Here is a 19,203-nt window from a genome sequence, read left to right as displayed (position 1 = left end):
AGAAGAAACATTAAGGGGCATTTAACAGCAAGTCTACCACTAAGATTTGTGGGGTGTGAACCAAGAACACAAATGGATATTATATCACATGACTAAGTTATTATATTTTATATTAAGCTAATATATTTTTATATATGTTTGATTCTCCTGCCTTGACAAATACACCTTCATAGTAGCCAGGAAGGCAGATTCAAATTTAGAATTTTTAAAAGACTCCTCAAGAGTCTACACACGAGGAGAGCCAGTCCTTGGCCCTCAGGAAACCTCCCTGATCTACCAAACCCCAGATCTATCCTGTACTTGAAAGGGTCTCACATGCAGGAGTGTGGACACCCTGACTGGCTTATAAAGGCAATGTCCACACACACTCATGAACAGCTGCAATATGGGTGTTCCCTAGGTTTAGAGATATACATATAAGAGACATGACCTTCCCTTAAAACAATGGACCAACAGAAAAGATCCATGCAGATCCTGGAAATACACTTGGGACCACGTGGGCAGGGAATTCTGAATCTCACGTACCCAAGTATATAGCAGAAGGGACCTACGCAGGTATGTTCTTGGCCATGCGGATTTCTCACTCTGTGGGGAGGAGTAAGCTGGAGAAGGGCCAGGGTCAAACTTCTAAACTGTGAGGCCCAGGGCAGGGGCCACTCTCACTCAAAGAGGTGATCCTATATAACCAACGGACCCATCTTTAAAACCATCACAGTATCCTCACATGTAATGAGGCTCAGATGTGGTAAATGCCACATACCAATTTCTTACTATTTGCTAGGAGTTGGGAGATACAGGGTACTTTAACATCATACAGTAAGGTAAAACTAAACTTTCTGGTGAGAGAAATCCTCTCCCAAACTACTGAAACCTCAAGTAATCATGTTCTGCATAAACCAAGGCACAGAGGCAGACATTTAGTATAACATTTTCTTTGTTTCTATTGGTATCTATAGATAGGACACCACAGTAAAATAATTGCTCAGAGCAATGGTTTTGGCAAGTTACTATCTCCTAAATTTCTTTTGTTTATATAGGTGAAATTAAGATACAAAACGTGTGCCCTCAGTGTGAGGAGTGTTAATAGAAGGAAAATAAACAAATTTTTCTTTGTGGAGATGAGTGTGATAAAGGCATTTATAAGTTTATATACAAAAACAGATTAAAAAAACAACAACAGAGCTCTAAGTCATGGACATCTCCTACCTACCACTTTCCTTCTCCAACCTCCACTGAAAAATATCTGCTCAGTTTATGCATTTCTCCCTTTTTCACTCCTACCTGTTGGTTCTCTAATTACTATAGCAGGGCAAGAATAACCTCATTTCTTTTAGTCTAAATCCCTAAAGCCAGATGTCTGAGAACTAAACAGTGAAGGAAGAGGAGGTCAACTTAAGGAGTTGGATCAAAGATTAATGGATGTCCGGAATATCAACGCTCTTTGGGACATTTCTCCCCCACTTTGGAATAATGGACAGTTATCAAATTCAGAACTTATTCAGAATATGGTTTTAAAAGGAGGGAAAAGATATGCTATTTAAAGTTCATTTCCATGCCAGATCTTCAAAAAAAGATCTAGAGTAGACAGGAAAAGGGAGTAGCAGGAGTGCTCAGAGACAAGTTCAACTCCATGTCCACCAGCCAAGTTCCCTATTCAGCTGCTCCATTACAGACAGACAGCTGAAGTAAGATCGCTCAGATTCACTGTAGACTTGCGATGGAATTCAGAAACTGAAGGCAAGTCTTTATCATCATGGCAAGTATTCAAGAGGATAAAGACTAAAGAAATAGAGCAAATTTTATTCTGACAGTATGGATGTAGTATTCACCTCATAACTCTGTAGATAACTGCTTTTACTGAGCAAAAAATATCTCTTACTCTAACTTGAAAGTGAAAGTGGCTCAGTAGTGTCTGACTCTTTGAGACCCGATGGACTAAACAGTTCATGGATTTCTCCATGCCAGAATACTGGAGTGGGTAGCCTTTCCCTTCTCCAGGAGATCTTCCCAACCCACGGGTCGAACCCAGGTCTCCCGCATCACAGGCGGATTCTTTACCAAATTCTGAGAATTTGAGAATTTACCAAATTCTTTACAAAATATTGAGCTATCAGGGAAATCCCTAATCAAACTTACCTGGACAAAAAAAATAAAGTGCTTGAAAGATGTATTGAGATGTGCTTCCTCTTGAAGCTGGATCACAGGGTCGAAATGCTGATGATAAATGTGAGCATAAACCCTAAATAGGCGTTTGAGTATAGTTTTTGCCACAGACATGAAATTCTTCGGAAATGGGACACCTAGTAAAGAGATAAACAACTCCCTCTATTAACAAGAAGAGAACACAGCAGTATGAGTTTGTCAGCAAGTGACAACATAAATTACCAAAACAAGGCTGAAAATAAGAAATATTTTTATTACCACTTAATATACCCATTGTACATGTCAAATGTTCTCAATACATCATGAATGAAAACAAACTTCAATGCTTCTATGGAATAAGAATCTGTCTTCAGTATGGCCCCTTAGGCCTGTAATATAACACCAGTTTACCAAAAATACCACAAATAAATGTCTGAGATGGTAATGGTGCTAAAATGCACACTTAGTCCCTCAGATTTCTTATGCTGAACACAAATAATGTATTACCACGTTTAGTTTTGTCTGAAATGCTGGCAATACATTTTTATATTTTTTTCCTACGGAAGTTATCGCATTACTACACCAGGACTACATTTATCTTGAAATTAGCTGTAGTCTCTGCTCAATTAGAGAGACTGGCTTTCTGAATTAGAGCACTTTTATAGCATTAAACAAATATAAAACTAGAAAAATACAAAAATCCACATCCCTTGTTAAACTGGCTAAATGATCCAGACTGGCAAAACACAAGCCAAATACTTTTATGGTACTACTGGCTTCAATGTGATCATATTGCCTACTGCCCACTCAAAAATATTAAAAGTCACAACAAGGTCCTACTGTATGGCACAGTAGGGAACTCTGCTCAATGTTATCTGGCAGCCTGGATGGGAGGGGAGTTTTGGGGAGAAAGGATACATGTATATGTATGGCTGAGTCCCTTTGCAGCCTACCAGAAACTATCACAACATTGTTAAACGGCTATACTTCAATATAAAATTAAAAGTTTAAAAGAAAAAAGTTATAGGTCACAAGAAAACATAAGACAACATAAGACATTTGGGGGGACATAAGTGTCTCCCAAATGAAGGGACACTATACTAAATAGTATGTTACACTCTTCAAAAATGTCAATGCCATGAAAGACCAAAAAAGACTAAAAAATTGGAATAAGATCTGTAAATTAGACAATAATATACTGGTATTAATTTCCTGATTTTGAAAGTTACTTTGTGATTGTCTAAGAAAATACACATTGAAGCACATGGAGATAAAGGTCATCATATATGCAACTTACTCTCAAATCTTCAGGAAAAAGAAAGAATGTGGGGTCAGGAGGGAAGAAAAAGTAGGGAAGGAGCGAAGCAGGGAGGGAAGGAGGGAGAGAGAGGGAAGGCAAATAAGTTAAAATGCTGGCAACTAAAGAATCTGGAAGGATATATAAGGGTTCTTTGCATGATTCTTACAAATTTTCTACTAACAAAAGTCTGAAATTGGGTTAAAATAAAAAGTTTAAAAATATGGAAGATCAAAGATGAGGGCACTTATCCCATACCATACTATCTATATAAGGAATGCAGTTTTGAAAAATAGACCTTTCATTACAAAGGCTTTGAAGTAGTTAAAGCATTCAATGAATGTGTCATAACAGCAACTATTTACATTGCTGTCTCCTCCACCACATCCTTCTCCCCAAAAGTAAAAAAGCATAAAATACAGTCAAGACGTTGAAAAAGCAAATTCTAATTTTTTTTTAGAAAACACAGCTGTAAGCAGTTTGACACAGTAAAATCATATGAACTGTCTAAATGTAAATAATCTCTGCTTGAAAGTTTAGCCCTTTAAAAGGCCAGCGAATATAAAAAAAAGTAAAAGTCACTTAGGTGCTAACAGGTCAACTCATCAAATCTTCTTGTTTTCTTCTCACCTAGTTGATTTCACAGTCTGCAAGGTTCATGCTATGGGTCATGAATACAAATGCTCTGACAAAAATATAATGTAAGACTGGGTTTATGTCATATGAAAGTTAAAGAAAGTGAAAGTGGCTGTCGTGGCTGTCATGTCCGACTCTTTGCGACCCCATGGACTATACAGTCCATGGAATTCTACAGGCCAGAATCCTGGAGTGCGTAGCTGGTTCCTTCTCCAGGGGATCTTCCCAACCCAGGGACTCCCAATGCAGGAACTCAGGTCTCCTGCATTGCAGGCAGATTCTTTATCAGCTGAGCCATGAAGGAAGTCCCTTATGTCATACAAACTCCCTTTCTAAATATGAAATGGATATGACTATAGCATATGTCTAACTGGCTGTCTACCCAATGTCCAGTCTCTTTTCTTCCCTTAAAACAGGCCAGATTTGTTACAATCCAAGATATACTGATCTTCTTATTGTTTAAAATTATAGGGAGGTTTACCTAATTAATGCATGATAAACTTGGTATGAAAAAAAACAAAGACACTTTTCAAGCATATAAGATTAGAAATATTAGAAATATTTTGAAGTGGCAATTAATCCAGCATGGTTCCTTGAATACACAGGCAATTCTATTGTAAGTCCTAGAGAAGTATGAAGGTAGATAAATCATGAGGGATCCCAGTTAACCAAAACCATTATACCAATTTTTGATGGAAATAATGTCTCATCATCCAACTGGTCCTGAACCCACGTCATCAGGTAATCAATATACTTTGGTGCAGAGCACTTAATAGGCTTCTTTATGTTTGTTCCATCTGCCCAATGATATTCATATCTGTATTGGAAAGATAAAAAGCACACAGAATATCAATATAATCTATAAATAATGTCTGTATTTTTTGTATTACATATATGTTTATTTTGAATATATTCAGGATATATTTTAATCTCTTCCTCCAAATTAATTTTTTTTTGTATTTGGCATTTTAAAATTGCTATTAGACTATTTTGCATTTATCAGGATACAAACTAAGATTCCACCAAACTCATTTTTTGTGAACCTTCCTTCATATATAACTTTTATATTTTAGAATCACATACAGTATAAATTGCCATAGTAGAAACCCTAAGTTTATTTCTTACTTCTATGATGATCATCTTTAATCTTTATAATTGTTGTCTTTTTCCTCAAAAAACATTTCTCCTTACACAGTACGATTCTCTTTAATTTGGGACGTTAAAATTTGGTTTAAGGATAGAGAATGAAACAGAAGTGCCAAAGTAAAATGAATGAAAAAGAGAATGATTCAATATTTGAGTATACTTGGTTCAGGAGCTACACAAGCCTTTGAGGAAGGCTGGGACTCCCAATAAAGATGCCTATAGTATTTGTGTATTAACCAGACACTATCCTTTGGTACAATAAACTTTTAATGTGCACCTACAATATGAGAAATGATGAGTCAAGGAATGCCTCTTGAACAAGGGACACTGAAATGAAAGATGTTTTCTCTATTTTCACAGAGAAAAGACTGGTAGAGAAGACAAACCTGTAAATGAGTATGTAAAAACAGTGCGACAGAATGCTCATGGAGCTAACTATACAAACACACACTCACAACCACAATCTGATTTTTAAGACAATAAGCATGCAGTTGAAACTCCAAAGAACAAAAATGTCTAAACTGAACTAGCATTTAGTTTAGTTTCTGAAAGGTTACCTCTGCCTCTCCCTTTGAACCAGCTGTGTTTTTCTAACCTTGCCCCAGAGTTTGGACTGACAGAACAACAGATGAGTAAGGCTAGAAAAGGAGCTGGAAGAAAATATAATGGAAAAATACTGCAGGGTATTTCAAACAATGAAAACCATCTTGAGACAGGATAAATAAGGATGCTTTCTGTTTAGTCATAGCTACTCACACTTGAACAGTAAATGTTAAATAGGATACACTCAAATAAATACTGACACCATGTCTTATTGCCAACCCTGAGAAACAGGGATGAAATGTCAAGTTAACTTTGAAGGTCTCCAATAGGCAATTTCCCAACACTTCCTGGCATCCTGTTTCACTATTTAATCACTGTCACAGTCAAGAGATTCTTCCTAATATAAAACGAAGTCTCAAGTGTGACTTAAGCTTGTTTGATTCTCTCTGGAGATAGAGAATATGAATGGTAGGACTTTAAACCATCATTACTTAGTCTTCCTGGAGAAGGAAATGGCAACCCACTCCAGTATTCTTGCCTGGGAAAGTCCACGAACAGAGAAGCCTGGTGAGTTACAGTCCATGGGGACAAAAAGAGTCAGACAAGACTGAGTGACTAAACAACAGCAACAGCTTAGTCTTTGCTTAAAAACACAGGAATTTACCCACGTTTTCTCCCTTATGTTATGAACCCTTTATGTTTTTTGCATTTCTCTTATAATCATGTTTTTCATTCTGTTAATGATTTCCAGGTGTTCCATAATCATTTTTTTAAATCTGTATTTTATTTATTTATTTGGCTGCACGGAGTCTTAGTTGCAGTATACAGGATTTAGTTGTGGCATGTGGGATCTAGTGCTCTGACCAGGAATAGAACCTGCACCCCCTACATTGGGAGCTTGGAATCTTAGCCACTGGACCACCAGGGAAGTCCCCTATATTCATTTTTAAATGCGAAAGTCAAAAGTAAACACAGTAAACCAAAAATCATTTTCAACATCCTGAAGCTTTATTAAAAAAAAACTAATTTTCAATGCCCTAAGCATTCTGAAAAACAAAACTGTATATTGCTTATACTTCTAGGGTTTGTAACTATGATCCCCTGAATCTTCTTCTTTTGTCATGTTTATACTTAAGATGGGGATTCCCTGATAGCTCAGTTGGTAAGAATCTGCCTGCAATGCAGGAGACCCCGGTTTAATTCCTGGGTCGGGAAGATCGACTGGAGAAAGGATAGGCTATACACTCCAGTATTCTTGGGCTTCCCTTGTGGCTCAGTTGGTAAAGAATCTGCCTGCAATGTGGGAGACCTGGGTTTGATCCCTGGGTGGGGAAGATCCTCTGGAGAAGGAAAAGGCTACCCGCTCCAGTATTCTGGCCTGGAGAATTCCACGGACTGTATAGTCCATGGGGTCACAAAGAGTCGGACACAACTGAGCAACTTTCACTTTCACTATACTTAAATGACTTCATCTTCTGACTCTATTTTGTCCCCAATGATTTTTTTATTTCACCTTTGACAGATACTTGTATGAAATTTATTTCTGTCATCATGGTATGAACTTTTAAACTGCAAATTCTCAAATATTCATTTCTTGGTTAACAACAATAATAAATAATAACAGAGAAACCACTTCCAAGAAAAAAACTGCAAAAAGTACTAACACAGGTGGAGTCTAAACAACAGAGTACCCAAAAACCAATGGGTCACTGAAGAGATCAAAGAAGAAATAAAAAATACCTAGAGACAAATGAAAACAAAAACACAGTGATCCAAAATATATGGGCTGCAGCAAAAGCAGTTCTAAGAGGGAATTTTATAGTAATACAAGCCTATCTCAGGAAATAAGAAAAATCTCAAATAAACAATCTAAGCTTTAATTACCTGGGAAAATGGAACCAATAAAACCCAAAGTTAGTGGAAAGAAAGAAATCATGAGAAACAGAGCATAATTAAATGAGATAGAAACTAAGAAAAAAAAAATAGAAAAGATCAATGAAACTGAGAGCTGGCTCTCTGAAAAAATAAACAAAATTGATAAACCCAAAGAAATAAAATCAGAAATGAAAGAAGTTAAAAACAATAGCACAGAAGTACAAATGACATTAAGAGATTACTACAAAAAATTACAGCCAATCAAATGGATAACTTAGAGGAAAGTGATAAACTCCTAGAAACATACAATCTCCCAAAACTGAATCTGGAAAAAATAGGAACTATGAACAGATGGATTACCAGTAGTGAAACTGAATCAGTAATTTTAAAACACAAACAAACAAAAAAAAACTCCCAACAAACAAAAGTGAAAGACCAAATAGCTTCATAGGTGAATTCTACCAAAGAACTCATATAACTCAAAATCAAAAAAAAGTAAACAACCCAATTAAAAGATGGACAGAAGACCTGAATAGACATTTTTACAAAGACATACAGATGGCCAACAAACAAATTAAAAGATGCTCAATTTCATCAGTCATGAGGGAAATGCAACCTAAAACCATAATGAGATACTGTTTCACATCTGTTAAAATGGCTATTATCAAAAAGACAACAAATAATAAGTATTGGCAAGCATGTAACAAAAAGGAAATTTTTATGCACTGTTGATGGAACTGTGAATTGGTGCAGCCACTATGGAAAAATGTATAGAGGTGCTTCAGAATATCTTCAGAATATTAAAAATAGAACTGCCATAAGAGCCGGCAGTTTCATTTCTGGGTATTTATGCAAAGAAAACACAAACACTAATTTGAAAAGATATATGCAAACTATTTTTCATTGCAACATTATTTTCAATACCTAAAATATGAAAGTAACTTAAGTGTCTATCAACAGATGAATAAATAAAGAATATGCAGTATGTGTATATATGTATATTTATTTAAAGATACAAACCTCCAGTTATAAGTCAGTTCATAAGGAGTATGGTCAATGACACTAATAACTTTGTATGGGAACAGAAGACTACTAGACTTAACATGACGATCATTTCATAGTGTATGTAAATGTCAAATCATTATGCATTACATCTGAAACATAACACTGTATATCAACAATTATTTTTATTTTTTAAAATGTAATGGAAGCATTTTTAATAATCTAGTTTGGATAGAGAAGCAGAAGCAAACAGAAAAAAGGCAGGATGGAGGACAATACAATAGGGAGGACCATAAAGCTTAGGTTAAGGAACTCTCGACTCAAGATACTAGTCATTGGTGAATCACTGAAGGAGATGGTAAATATAGAAATTGTAAGGTCAGAAATTTCCTTCTTATCTAAGAACTGTATGATATAGTAAAATTGAGAGCTGATCATAAATCATATCTTACTTTGGGCCAGCTGACATCACCGGACAACTTTCTTCTGTACAAAAATCTGTGATTGTTCCATAAAGCATGTTGATCTGATTGAAGAAATCTACAGCTGCAAAGCAAATATCATTTATAGGTAAAATGTTAAATTTTAATTTTACTCAAAGAGAACCTTTTATTTCAGCAAAATATGAGCTCTATCCACATTCTTTCCTCAACAAAGAACAGATAATAAGTATACAAGAAACAATACTTAACTCACTGAGTTTAGGAGCTTCTGGTTAGGTGACTCCCTTAAGGGAATAAAAAAGCAAGCACACCATGTTGATATATGGCAGAAACCAACACAATATTATAATTACCCTTCAATAAAAAATAAATAAATTTTAAACAAGGCAAGCACAGAGTGGGAAAAATTATTTGCAACATATAATCAATAAAAATCCTGTATTCAGAATATATAAAGAACTTCCATAGATCACTAAGAGTGAGAGTTTCTGAGTCTTTTGGCTATCTCTACGGAAAAGAATAAAACTCGACTTTTCACTTAGTTCAGTACAGTTCAGTCACTCAGTTGTGTCTGACTCTTTTTGTGACCCCGTGGACTGCAGCATGCCAGGCTTTCCTGTCCATCACCAACTCCTGGAGCTTGCTCTAACTCATGCCCATTGAGTCAGTGATGCCATCCAACCATCTCATCCTCTGTCGCCCCCATCTCCTCCTGCCTTCAATCTTTTCCAGCATCAGGGTCTTTTCTAATGAGTCAGTTCTTCCCATCAGGTGGCCAAAGTATTGGTGCTTTAGCTTCAGCATCAGTCCTTCTAATGAATATTCAGGACTGATCTCCTTTAGGATAGACAAGTTTGATCTCCTTGCAGTCCAAGGGACTCTCAAGAGTCTTCTCCAACACCACAGTTCAAAAGCATCAGTTCTTCAGTGCTCAGCTTTCTTGATGGTCCAACTCTCACATGCACGACTACTGGAAAAACCATAGCTTTGACTAGACAGACCTCTGTCACAAAGTAATGTCTCTGCTTTTTAATATACTGTCTAGCTTGGTCATAACTTTTCTTCCAAGGAGCAAATGTCTTTTAATTTCATAGCTGCAGTCACCATCTGCAGTGATTCTGGAGCCCAGAAAATAAAATCTCTCACTGTTTCCATTGTTTCCCCATCTATTTTCCATGAAGTGATGGGACCACATGCCATGACCCTAGTTTTCTGAATGTTGAGTTTTAAGCCAGCTTGTCCATTCTCCTCTTTCACTTTCATCAAGAGGGTCTTTAGTTCGAACCTCTTTGTTTTCTGCCATAAGGGTGGTATCATCTGCGTATCTGAGGTTATTGATATTTCTCCTGGCAATCTTGATTCTAGCTTGTGCTTCATCCAGTCTGGCATTTCAAATGATGTACTCTGCATATAAGTTAAATAAGCAGGGTGACAATTCACAGCCTTGATGTACTCCTTTCCCAATTTGGAACCAGTCCACTGTTCCATGTCCAGTTCAAACCATTGCTTCTTGACCTACATACAGATTTCTCAGAAGGCAGGTAAGGTGGTCCAGTATTTCCATCTCTTTAAGAACATTAAAAAAAAAAGAGAGAGAGAGAGAGAATTTTCCACAGTTTGCTGTGATCCACATAGTCAAAGGTTTTAGTGCAGTCAGTGAAGCAGATGTTTTTCTGGAATTCTCTTGCTTCTTCTATGATCCAAGAGACTGAGATTGGATTGAAAACTGACCTTTTCCAGTCCTGTGGCCATTGCTGAGTTTTGCAAATTTGCTGTCATATTGAGTGTAGCACCTTAACAGCATTATCTCTTAGGATTTGAAATCGTTCAGCTGGAATTCCATCACTTCCACTAGCTTTGTTCATTGTGATACTATCTAAAGCCCATTTGACTTCACACTCCAGGATGTCTGGCTCTAGGTGAGTGATCACACCATCATGGTTATCTGGGTCATCAAGATCTTTTTTGCATAGTTCTTCTGTGTATTCTTGCCACCTCTTCTTAATATGCTTCTGTTAGGTCCAGACCGATTCTGTCCTTTATTGTGCCCATCTTCGCATGAAATGTTCCTTTGGTATCTCTAATTTTTTGAAGAGATCTCTAGTCTTTCCCATTCTATTGTTTTCCTCTATTTATTTGCATTGATCACTTAGGAAGGCTTTCTTATCTCTCTTAGGAGTCTTTGGAACTCTGCATTAGGATGGATATATCTTTCTTTTTCTCCTTTGCCTTTCGCTCCTCTTCTTTTCTCAATTATTTGTAAGGCTCCTCAGACAACCATTTTGCCTTTTTGCATTTCTTTTTCTTGGGGATGGTTTTGATTACCACCTCCTGTACAATATCAGGAATCTCCATCCATAGTTCTTCAGGCACTCTATCAGATCTACGCCCTTGAATCTATTTGTCACTTCCACTGTATATTTGTAAGGAATCTGATTTAGGTCATACCTGAATGGTCTAGTGGTTTTCCCTACTTTCTTCAATTTAAGTCTGAATTTGGCAATAAGGAGTTCATGATCTGAGCCACACAGTCAGCTCCTGGTCTTGTTTTTGCTGATTGTATAGAGCTTCTCCATCTTTGGCTACAAAGAATATAATGAATCTGATTTCAGTATTGGCCATCTGGTGATGTCCATGTGTAGAGTAGTCTCTTGTGTTGTTGGAAGAGGGTGTTTGTTATGACCAGTGTGTTTTCTTGGCAAAACTCTCTGTTAGCCTTTGCCCTGCTTTGTTTTGTACTCCAAGGCCAAACTTTCCTGTTACTCCATATATGTCCTGACTTCCTACTTTTGCATTCCAATCCCCTATAATGAAAAGGATATCTTTTTTGGGTGTTAGTTCTAGAAGGTCATGTAGGTCTTCATAGAACTGTTCAACTTCAGCTTCCTCAGCATTATTGGTTGGGGCATAGACTTGGATTACTGTGATATTGAATGGTTTGCCTTGGAAACGAACAGAGATCATTCTGTCGTTTATGAGATTGCACCCAAGTACTTATTGTGGTTTTTATTTGTATTTCTCGGATAATTAGTGATGCTGAGCATCTTTGCATGTGCTTATTAGCCATCTGTATGTTTTCTTTGGGAAAATGTCTATTTAGTTCTTTGGCCCATTTTTAATTGAGTTGTCCTCCATGTGAACAAAGGGTAACCTGTGGCTTGGAATCCCAACTCTATACTTACCAGTTGTTACTTAACCTCCCTGGATCTCAGTTTCCTACCTCTAAAATTTGGTTTATTGCAGAGTGCTAAAAAAAAAAAAAAATACTTGTCTATCATAAAGGAGACATTTAAATCATTGTTAGTTTTCTTCCACAAAGACATGGCCTCAATATTCTATGTAACAAAAATTAATTATAAGCTATCCATCTGCTTTTTCCAAAACTCTGAATTTTCTATCTTCTTTAAGCTATCACTCTTTATAGCAGTAGAATGTTCAAAAACAGCCTCTGGTTTCTGGCTATGAGATTAGTTATTGAATTTGTAAAATGTCCCATCTTCTACCATTTATCTTCATCTGGCAAGTAAAATTGAAGCCAAAAGGCCATTAAGATATCAATCTTATCAACAAATTCCCTTCAGCCTTTTATGTACCCAATATGATTACTTAATCACTGTCAGTGAATGGGAATTATCTGTTTAGTCTCAAATCCTCTTCACTTTATCAAGTGTCATTTGGAAACATTACTATATATACATATAAGAAAAAACTGTAATCCACTATTTCAGTCAATTGCTATATTTTAAAAGCAGAATTCCATGTTCTATGGGGATGTTCTAACACGTCAGTTCAAAGTAATTTTCTTCCAGCTATAACTGCAAAATGTCTGTGAAATTTTAGAAGTTCCTGAAGTTCTAGACATTTCAATAGTACAGACAGTTCTGGTTATGGAGGCAGAATACAGACAGATAACAATGATCTGCTTTTATACTTAAAAGAAACTCATGTAGGACAGAAGCTCTATGTTACACTGCTGTGTTAGTCTCTGCTCTAAAAATGAAGTGATTCCAGCTATATATATACAAATATCCCCTCCCTCTTGGACGTCCATCCCACTCCCCCATCCCAACATCTAGGGTCAATCACAGATCATCAAGCTGAGCTCCCTGTGCTATACCACAAGTTCCCATTAGCAACCTACTTCCTCGGTTTTTCAAATTAGAAAATGAGCTCTCAAATAAATGGTACAAGAAAAGGCACAAAAAAGTATCAAAAAAAAAGTATATGCACATATGTTGGAAATTTATTCTGAATATTGTCCTTAAAGTATCACAGAACTATCTAATAAGTTAGATGAGTCTCAACAATAAAGCAAACAAATTACTTTTATCTCCTCAGTAAATAAACTCTCTGGGGTCAGGAGGATAACTGTAGTATAATAAATACTGCTCTTAAGGAACTGCTGTCACAGTGAGGTTTTAAGACATCTCAGTAAAATCCTTTAGGTTCCTAAAAGTTATCAGTGGGTGGCAGCTCAATTTATAAATCCCATGATATGTTTCAAACCACAATAAAATACCATCAAATATTATAATAAAAATATGGTTCTGCTTTTCCTTAATCAAAGCCTAGACATTTAGTATATATTTTCAATTAAATTTAATTTAATTTTTACTAGAGTCATATAAATTTCCTCCAATTATAAAACTTTATTAATTTCCTCACCGAGGCTGATGAACCTTGAATACTAAAAGTACCACTTTTATTTCCCCACTTTCTCTGCTTAAATCCCAGGAATATATTTACTTTTTACTTATATTTTTTTCTTCCTAGAGGTTAAGAATATATCATAAATATATTTCACTAATTTCATAAGATCACTACTGAATTAAAAAAAAAACATAATTAAGGCAAATAACTGAGTATGCTACTGAAAGAGGTAATTTGGCATAGTGGTCAAAGCAGTCTCTGAAATTTTATAACTATATTTGAGCCCAGCCTCTACCACTACTAGCTATATAACCTAGCCTAATTACGACAATTTTCTGTCTCAGATTTCTTATAATATACTCAGATAATAATAATGCCTACATCATGAGGTTGTAAAGATAAAGTAATACATGTAGAAGAAAATAAAAACAATAATTTGAAAAGATACATGCACACCAATGTCAAAGCAGCATATGGAAGTTAATAGCCAAGATACAGAAGCAACCTAACACATCCATCAACTGATAAATGGATAACGGTGTGTGTGTGTATTTATATATATACATATATATATATCTCCCTTTCATACATACACACATACAATGGTACATTACTGAGCATAAAAAAGAATGAAATTTATCATTTACAACAACATGGATGGACCTGGAAGGTATTTTGCTTAGTGGAGTTAAGTCAAACACAGAAAAACAAATTCTATATGATATCACTTAAATGTAGATCTAAAAAATAAAATGAATGAATATAACAAAACAGAAACAGACTCACAGATATAGAGAACAAACCATTGGTTATCAGTAGGGAGAGAAAAAGGAAGAAGAGCCACATAGAGACAAGGGATTAAGAGGTACAAACCAGCAAGTATCAAATTAGTAAGCTACAAGGGTATATTGTACAGCGCAGGGAAATAAAGCCATTATACTGCAATAACTTTAGATGCAGTATAATCTATAAAAATACTGAATCACTATATTATACATGTGAAAACAATATATTATAAATCAATTAAACTTCAATAAAATAAATTAAAAATAATTCATGTAGAAAGAATAGCAGAGTGCCAGACACAGAATGTGCTATAGACATCAATTGCTGTATTATTATTTTTTTCAAGAAGATGGTAAATCTATGCTTTGTATTATATGATAACAGGAGATAATTTCATGTAATTCCATATTCAGAAATAAAGTGTCATAAAGGTTAAAGTGGATTGAGGTACCATTATATTGTGGTATTAGGTTGCTAACTAAATGCTAGAAAACACAGTACCCAACACTCACCTATACTGAGTCTACTAACCTAATTGAGAGTCCATTGAGAAATAGAAAGGCTACTTACTGTTCACTGCAACCCACTCATTTAGATCTTCCCCCTCAGGAAGCATGACAGCCATCCGGAGGTTGCCACTGCCAAGAGTGGCCTCTGCATGCTTTAAGAGCTCATACTGGTGAGAACCCTCTGGAATGTTCTTCTTTGGTTTAAACGTTTTAGATGAGCGACTCCCACTATGAATAGAAAAGAAAAAAAAAGCGTTTAAGGCTTGACCTTCCACAGAGTCTACCATACTATACTACTGGATAAAGTAACATAGAAGTGATCCTAAAAGTCCACCAATATATAGCTTGAAATTGTACTGGCTACATTAAATCTTGGAAATATCATTGCTGTAACTACTGTTTGTAGGAGTAGTTTGTAACTACTCCCACAAACCTTCTCTATATTCTCTGCTGCTAAGTCACTTCAGTCGTGTCCGACTCTGTGTGACCCCACAGACATCAGCCCTACTAGAACTATGAAGGAGAAAAAAGAATTTTTAGCTATAACCCAGCTAACAAATCCAACAATAAATTAATGATTCAGGATTATAGGTTGTAATACATAAAAATAAAAAGGAGTCTGTGATAATCTTTAGTCATTGTATTCTTTTTTACCCTTATTCTAAGGCTCTCATTCTAAGATAAATAATTTCCTTTGTACAAGAAGCACTGTAGCCCACCAGGCTCCTCTGTCCATGGGGATTCTCCAGGCAAGAATACTGGAATGGGTTGCCATGTCCCGCCTCTAGAGTATCTTCCCAGCCCAGGCTCAACTCTTAACACTGACCCCTCTCCGTGCCAGGGGTGTGGTATGTGTATGTCTGTCTGTCTGTCTCCCTGTCAGGTGTGGGTGTGTGTGTGCACATGTGCACGTGCTAAATCACTTCAGTCTCTACTCAATAGCCAAGAATCTCTTTACAAACACCAATCAGGCGACGTTACTCCTCTGCTTAAAACTACACTCAGTGGCTTCCCAGTGCACTTCAAAGTAAACCCCAAAGTCAAATATTAAACATAGTAAGGCTCTGGACCCACATTAGAGTATGGAAACTCTTCTTCAGTTTAATCAGATAATGTATTAAAAGTCAAATTCTCTCCCACCATCTCTGAAGTACGAAAACATAGAAAAGATTATCATGCCTCTGCATGATATTGAGGCTTATTTCATTTTCCTCCTCCTCCTTCTCCCTTTTCAAAATTCAGTGTGAAAAATAAACTTGACCAATAAATTTTTTGACAAAAGACATTTTTACTAATTTTTGTATGATTAAGTACAAAAATAGCTCTCCTAACACCAGTCTGGTGTATGTATTCAGACCAAGTGTTAAGCACTCTCCCTTTAAATTAGCCCACTGATCAGACTGGTGCCGCAAGTGATGATGTAACAAAGCTGCTCTGAAAAGGGCTGGCAGAGAACATGAGAACAACAAGCACATCAGCTGTGCCTACACCCAGGAGGGTCCCCACAAATATCTATTTACTGAACCACTGTCCCTTCAAATGTTAGGCTTCTAAATGTTTTCTTGATTGATGACCCATTCAGAATTGGTCTGCCACAAAACTAAACACATTCTCCTCAAAGACCTTACACTTGGGTAAAAAGAAAAAAAAAAAAAAAAAATCTGAGTTTGGTTTTATGAAGGTCAGTTCTGACACTAATCAGCTATGTTATTTAAGGCAAATTACCCAACTTCCTTGAGCCTATTTTTTCTTTAATAGTGAAAGCCTAACAATAATAAAACATTACCATTACCTGTATCATGCAAGAGCTGCAAAATGAGAAAATAATAAATGAGAAAAAAAGCTCTTAAAACTGTAAAATGCTGTGCAAATGTTAGTATCCTTCCTCTTCCTGAACCAGAATGACTCACAGTAAAAAATGAAATAGTCCAATGTCCAAAGCTGGACTCAACCCCTACTCCCACTCTAATTTCCTAAGACTGGATGGGGAAATTTTTACTTTGGAAACAAATGCTCTTACACATTAAGTTACAAATAGAATTTTTTTAAAAAAAATTGTTTTGGTTTGGTTTTTTTGGTGCTTTTCCTATATCAGGTTCAAGTGATCTCAGAATAATGGTGGGGATAGACAGGAAATCAAGAAAACAAGGTGCCAGTCCTCATTTTGCTGTTTTCTTCTTATGTTACTTAGGAAACTACAAATTATCGTCTGGGCTTCGATCTCTTTATTTTGCTTTTTTGAAAGTCTGGAAAATAACTTTTTACAGAGGGTATAATTTAGAGATGGGATGATGTTTATAAAATGCTTTCAGTTCCCTGAGTTCTCTCCCTTCTCAGTTCCTCATATCCATGCACAGTCATACTTCCAAAATGCTTTGAAGTCCTCCACTGATTCCCCCTTCTTTCTGACCCTTCTGCTTTATTCAGGCAAAATAATTAATCATCTCAGTATTCTGATTTTTTAAATGTTCTTTTTAAAAATTATATTCAACTTTTTTGACTGCTACCTGAAACTTCAATAAGGATGCACCCTACTCTGGAAGGGGTGATCAGTACTGCTCCTTATTCCCATGTCAAAAGAAGACCAACTGAAGAGCACTTAAGTTCAAAAGCACAAATACCAAAATGTACACAAAATTCCTCATCAGTGAGTGCAAGCTCTTACACTAATCAGTGCAAGCTCTTACACTAATGGGGATAAATATATAAGGTCTATGAAAAAACCCAAACGAACTTTTCAGCTAACCCAGTATCTCACATGGCATCTTAAGATATTTGATGCAAATATTAAAAAACATTTTCAATAACAGAAAGTATGTAGCCCCCCACCCCACCCTTTTCAGAGTCTGTCTATACAAGCAAAAAATGCTTGTGCTTGTTTTATACACCTGCTGCGTACTACAGTATTCTAAACAATGTTTTCCACTTTAATATGTCCAGAAGATTGTTGTACTTTAAAATAGAAGTAGATCTACTTTATTCTTTTTAAAGACTGAATAATATTTCCTCATATAGACCGATATTTTCAACCAGTCACCTACTGATAAACATTGAGGTTGTGTCTAGTCATTTATCACTTTAAACAATGCTGCAGTAAGTCTCCTCATATTATAAAAGATAAATTCTTAGAATTAAAAAAAAAAAAGTAAAATTGCCCTGCTAAAGGGCATATACATTTTTTATGTTTATATAAGGTCTATTTTTTCCCCCAAAATAAGTTGGATTCTTTTAAAACTCATTAACAATGTATGAGAGTAGCTGTATACATTTTTGGTCTTAGAGGACAAGAATTCAGCTAGTTTCTCTTGTATAGCTCCCAACAGGACATCATAACTATATGACAACTTAGAGCTTTCTGATTAGAACGTAAATGTGATTGAAAAGTCACAGCATTACCCTGAGGTCTTTTCTTTTAATATAAATACCCAGCAGTCAGGTTTGTTTATCCCAGTCCTTTTACTCATATTTGAAGGTCAGTCAATTTCTAGAGAAAGACAGAATGGCTTGACAAGTAAATAACAGCCTTAAGGGAAAACTCTGACCACAAACCCCTTATAATTAGTCATTCAAGTTGATCTACTTTTAGTAAATTTCAGAAGCATTGTGTACTTCCTCCTTAAGACCCTAAAGAATAGACTGGTCCCCATTGTGACGTCTACATTTATTCTCATAAACCATTTGTTACCATCTCAACACAGTTACACTCATCATTAGCCTCAATTTTAACTATTTACTGTTCAATCCAACTATCAACAAAATTGATATTTTCTAAATTGGGTTGGAGAATCTTAAGGCTGAAGGAATTGGGGAGGGGGTTTTACAGAGAACTCAAAACAGGGGTACTAGGAAGGACTGAAAAGTAAAAGTGTTAAGTCACTCAGTGGTGTCTGACTCTTCGCGACTCTTTGCAACTCTTTGTAGCCCTCCAGGCTCCTGTGTCCATGGGATTTCCCAGGCAAGAACTGAACTGGTTAGCCATTCCCTTCTCCAGGGTATCTTCCCTACCCAGGGACCATAATCCAGGTCTCCTTCATTGCAGGCAGATTCTTAACCATCGGAGCCACTTGGGAAACCCCACTAGGAAGGGTTAGAAGAATATATATCTGTATACAATTTAGACAGTGAAAAACACGTCAATATATTCAAAATTAGAAACAAATTTACATCAACTTAT

General features: G+C 36.1%; 1 protein-coding gene across 2 annotated transcripts in view; it reads right to left on the bottom strand.

Moving 5' to 3' along the window:
- Positions 1-19,203, bottom strand: part of MOB1B (MOB kinase activator 1B) — a 58,072-nt gene that overhangs the window by 6,703 nt on the left and 32,166 nt on the right. For both annotated transcript variants that reach the window (XM_061420419.1, XM_061420420.1), the window contains exons 2-5: positions 15,091-15,257; positions 9,094-9,187; positions 4,759-4,892; positions 2,137-2,300 (exon numbers count right to left, since the gene is read on the bottom strand). In XM_061420419.1, the coding sequence (XP_061276403.1) occupies positions 2,137-2,300; positions 4,759-4,892; positions 9,094-9,187; positions 15,091-15,257 (559 nt within the window). The remainder of the gene's footprint in view (positions 1-2,136; positions 2,301-4,758; positions 4,893-9,093; positions 9,188-15,090; positions 15,258-19,203) is intronic.

The sequence above is a fragment of the Bos javanicus genome, chromosome 6 (genome assembly GCF_032452875.1).
Source record: "Bos javanicus breed banteng chromosome 6, ARS-OSU_banteng_1.0, whole genome shotgun sequence".
NCBI lineage: Eukaryota > Metazoa > Chordata > Mammalia > Artiodactyla > Bovidae > Bos > Bos javanicus.
Note: the sequence above shows the minus strand (reverse complement) of the source record. Positions and strands in the feature narration are given on the sequence as shown.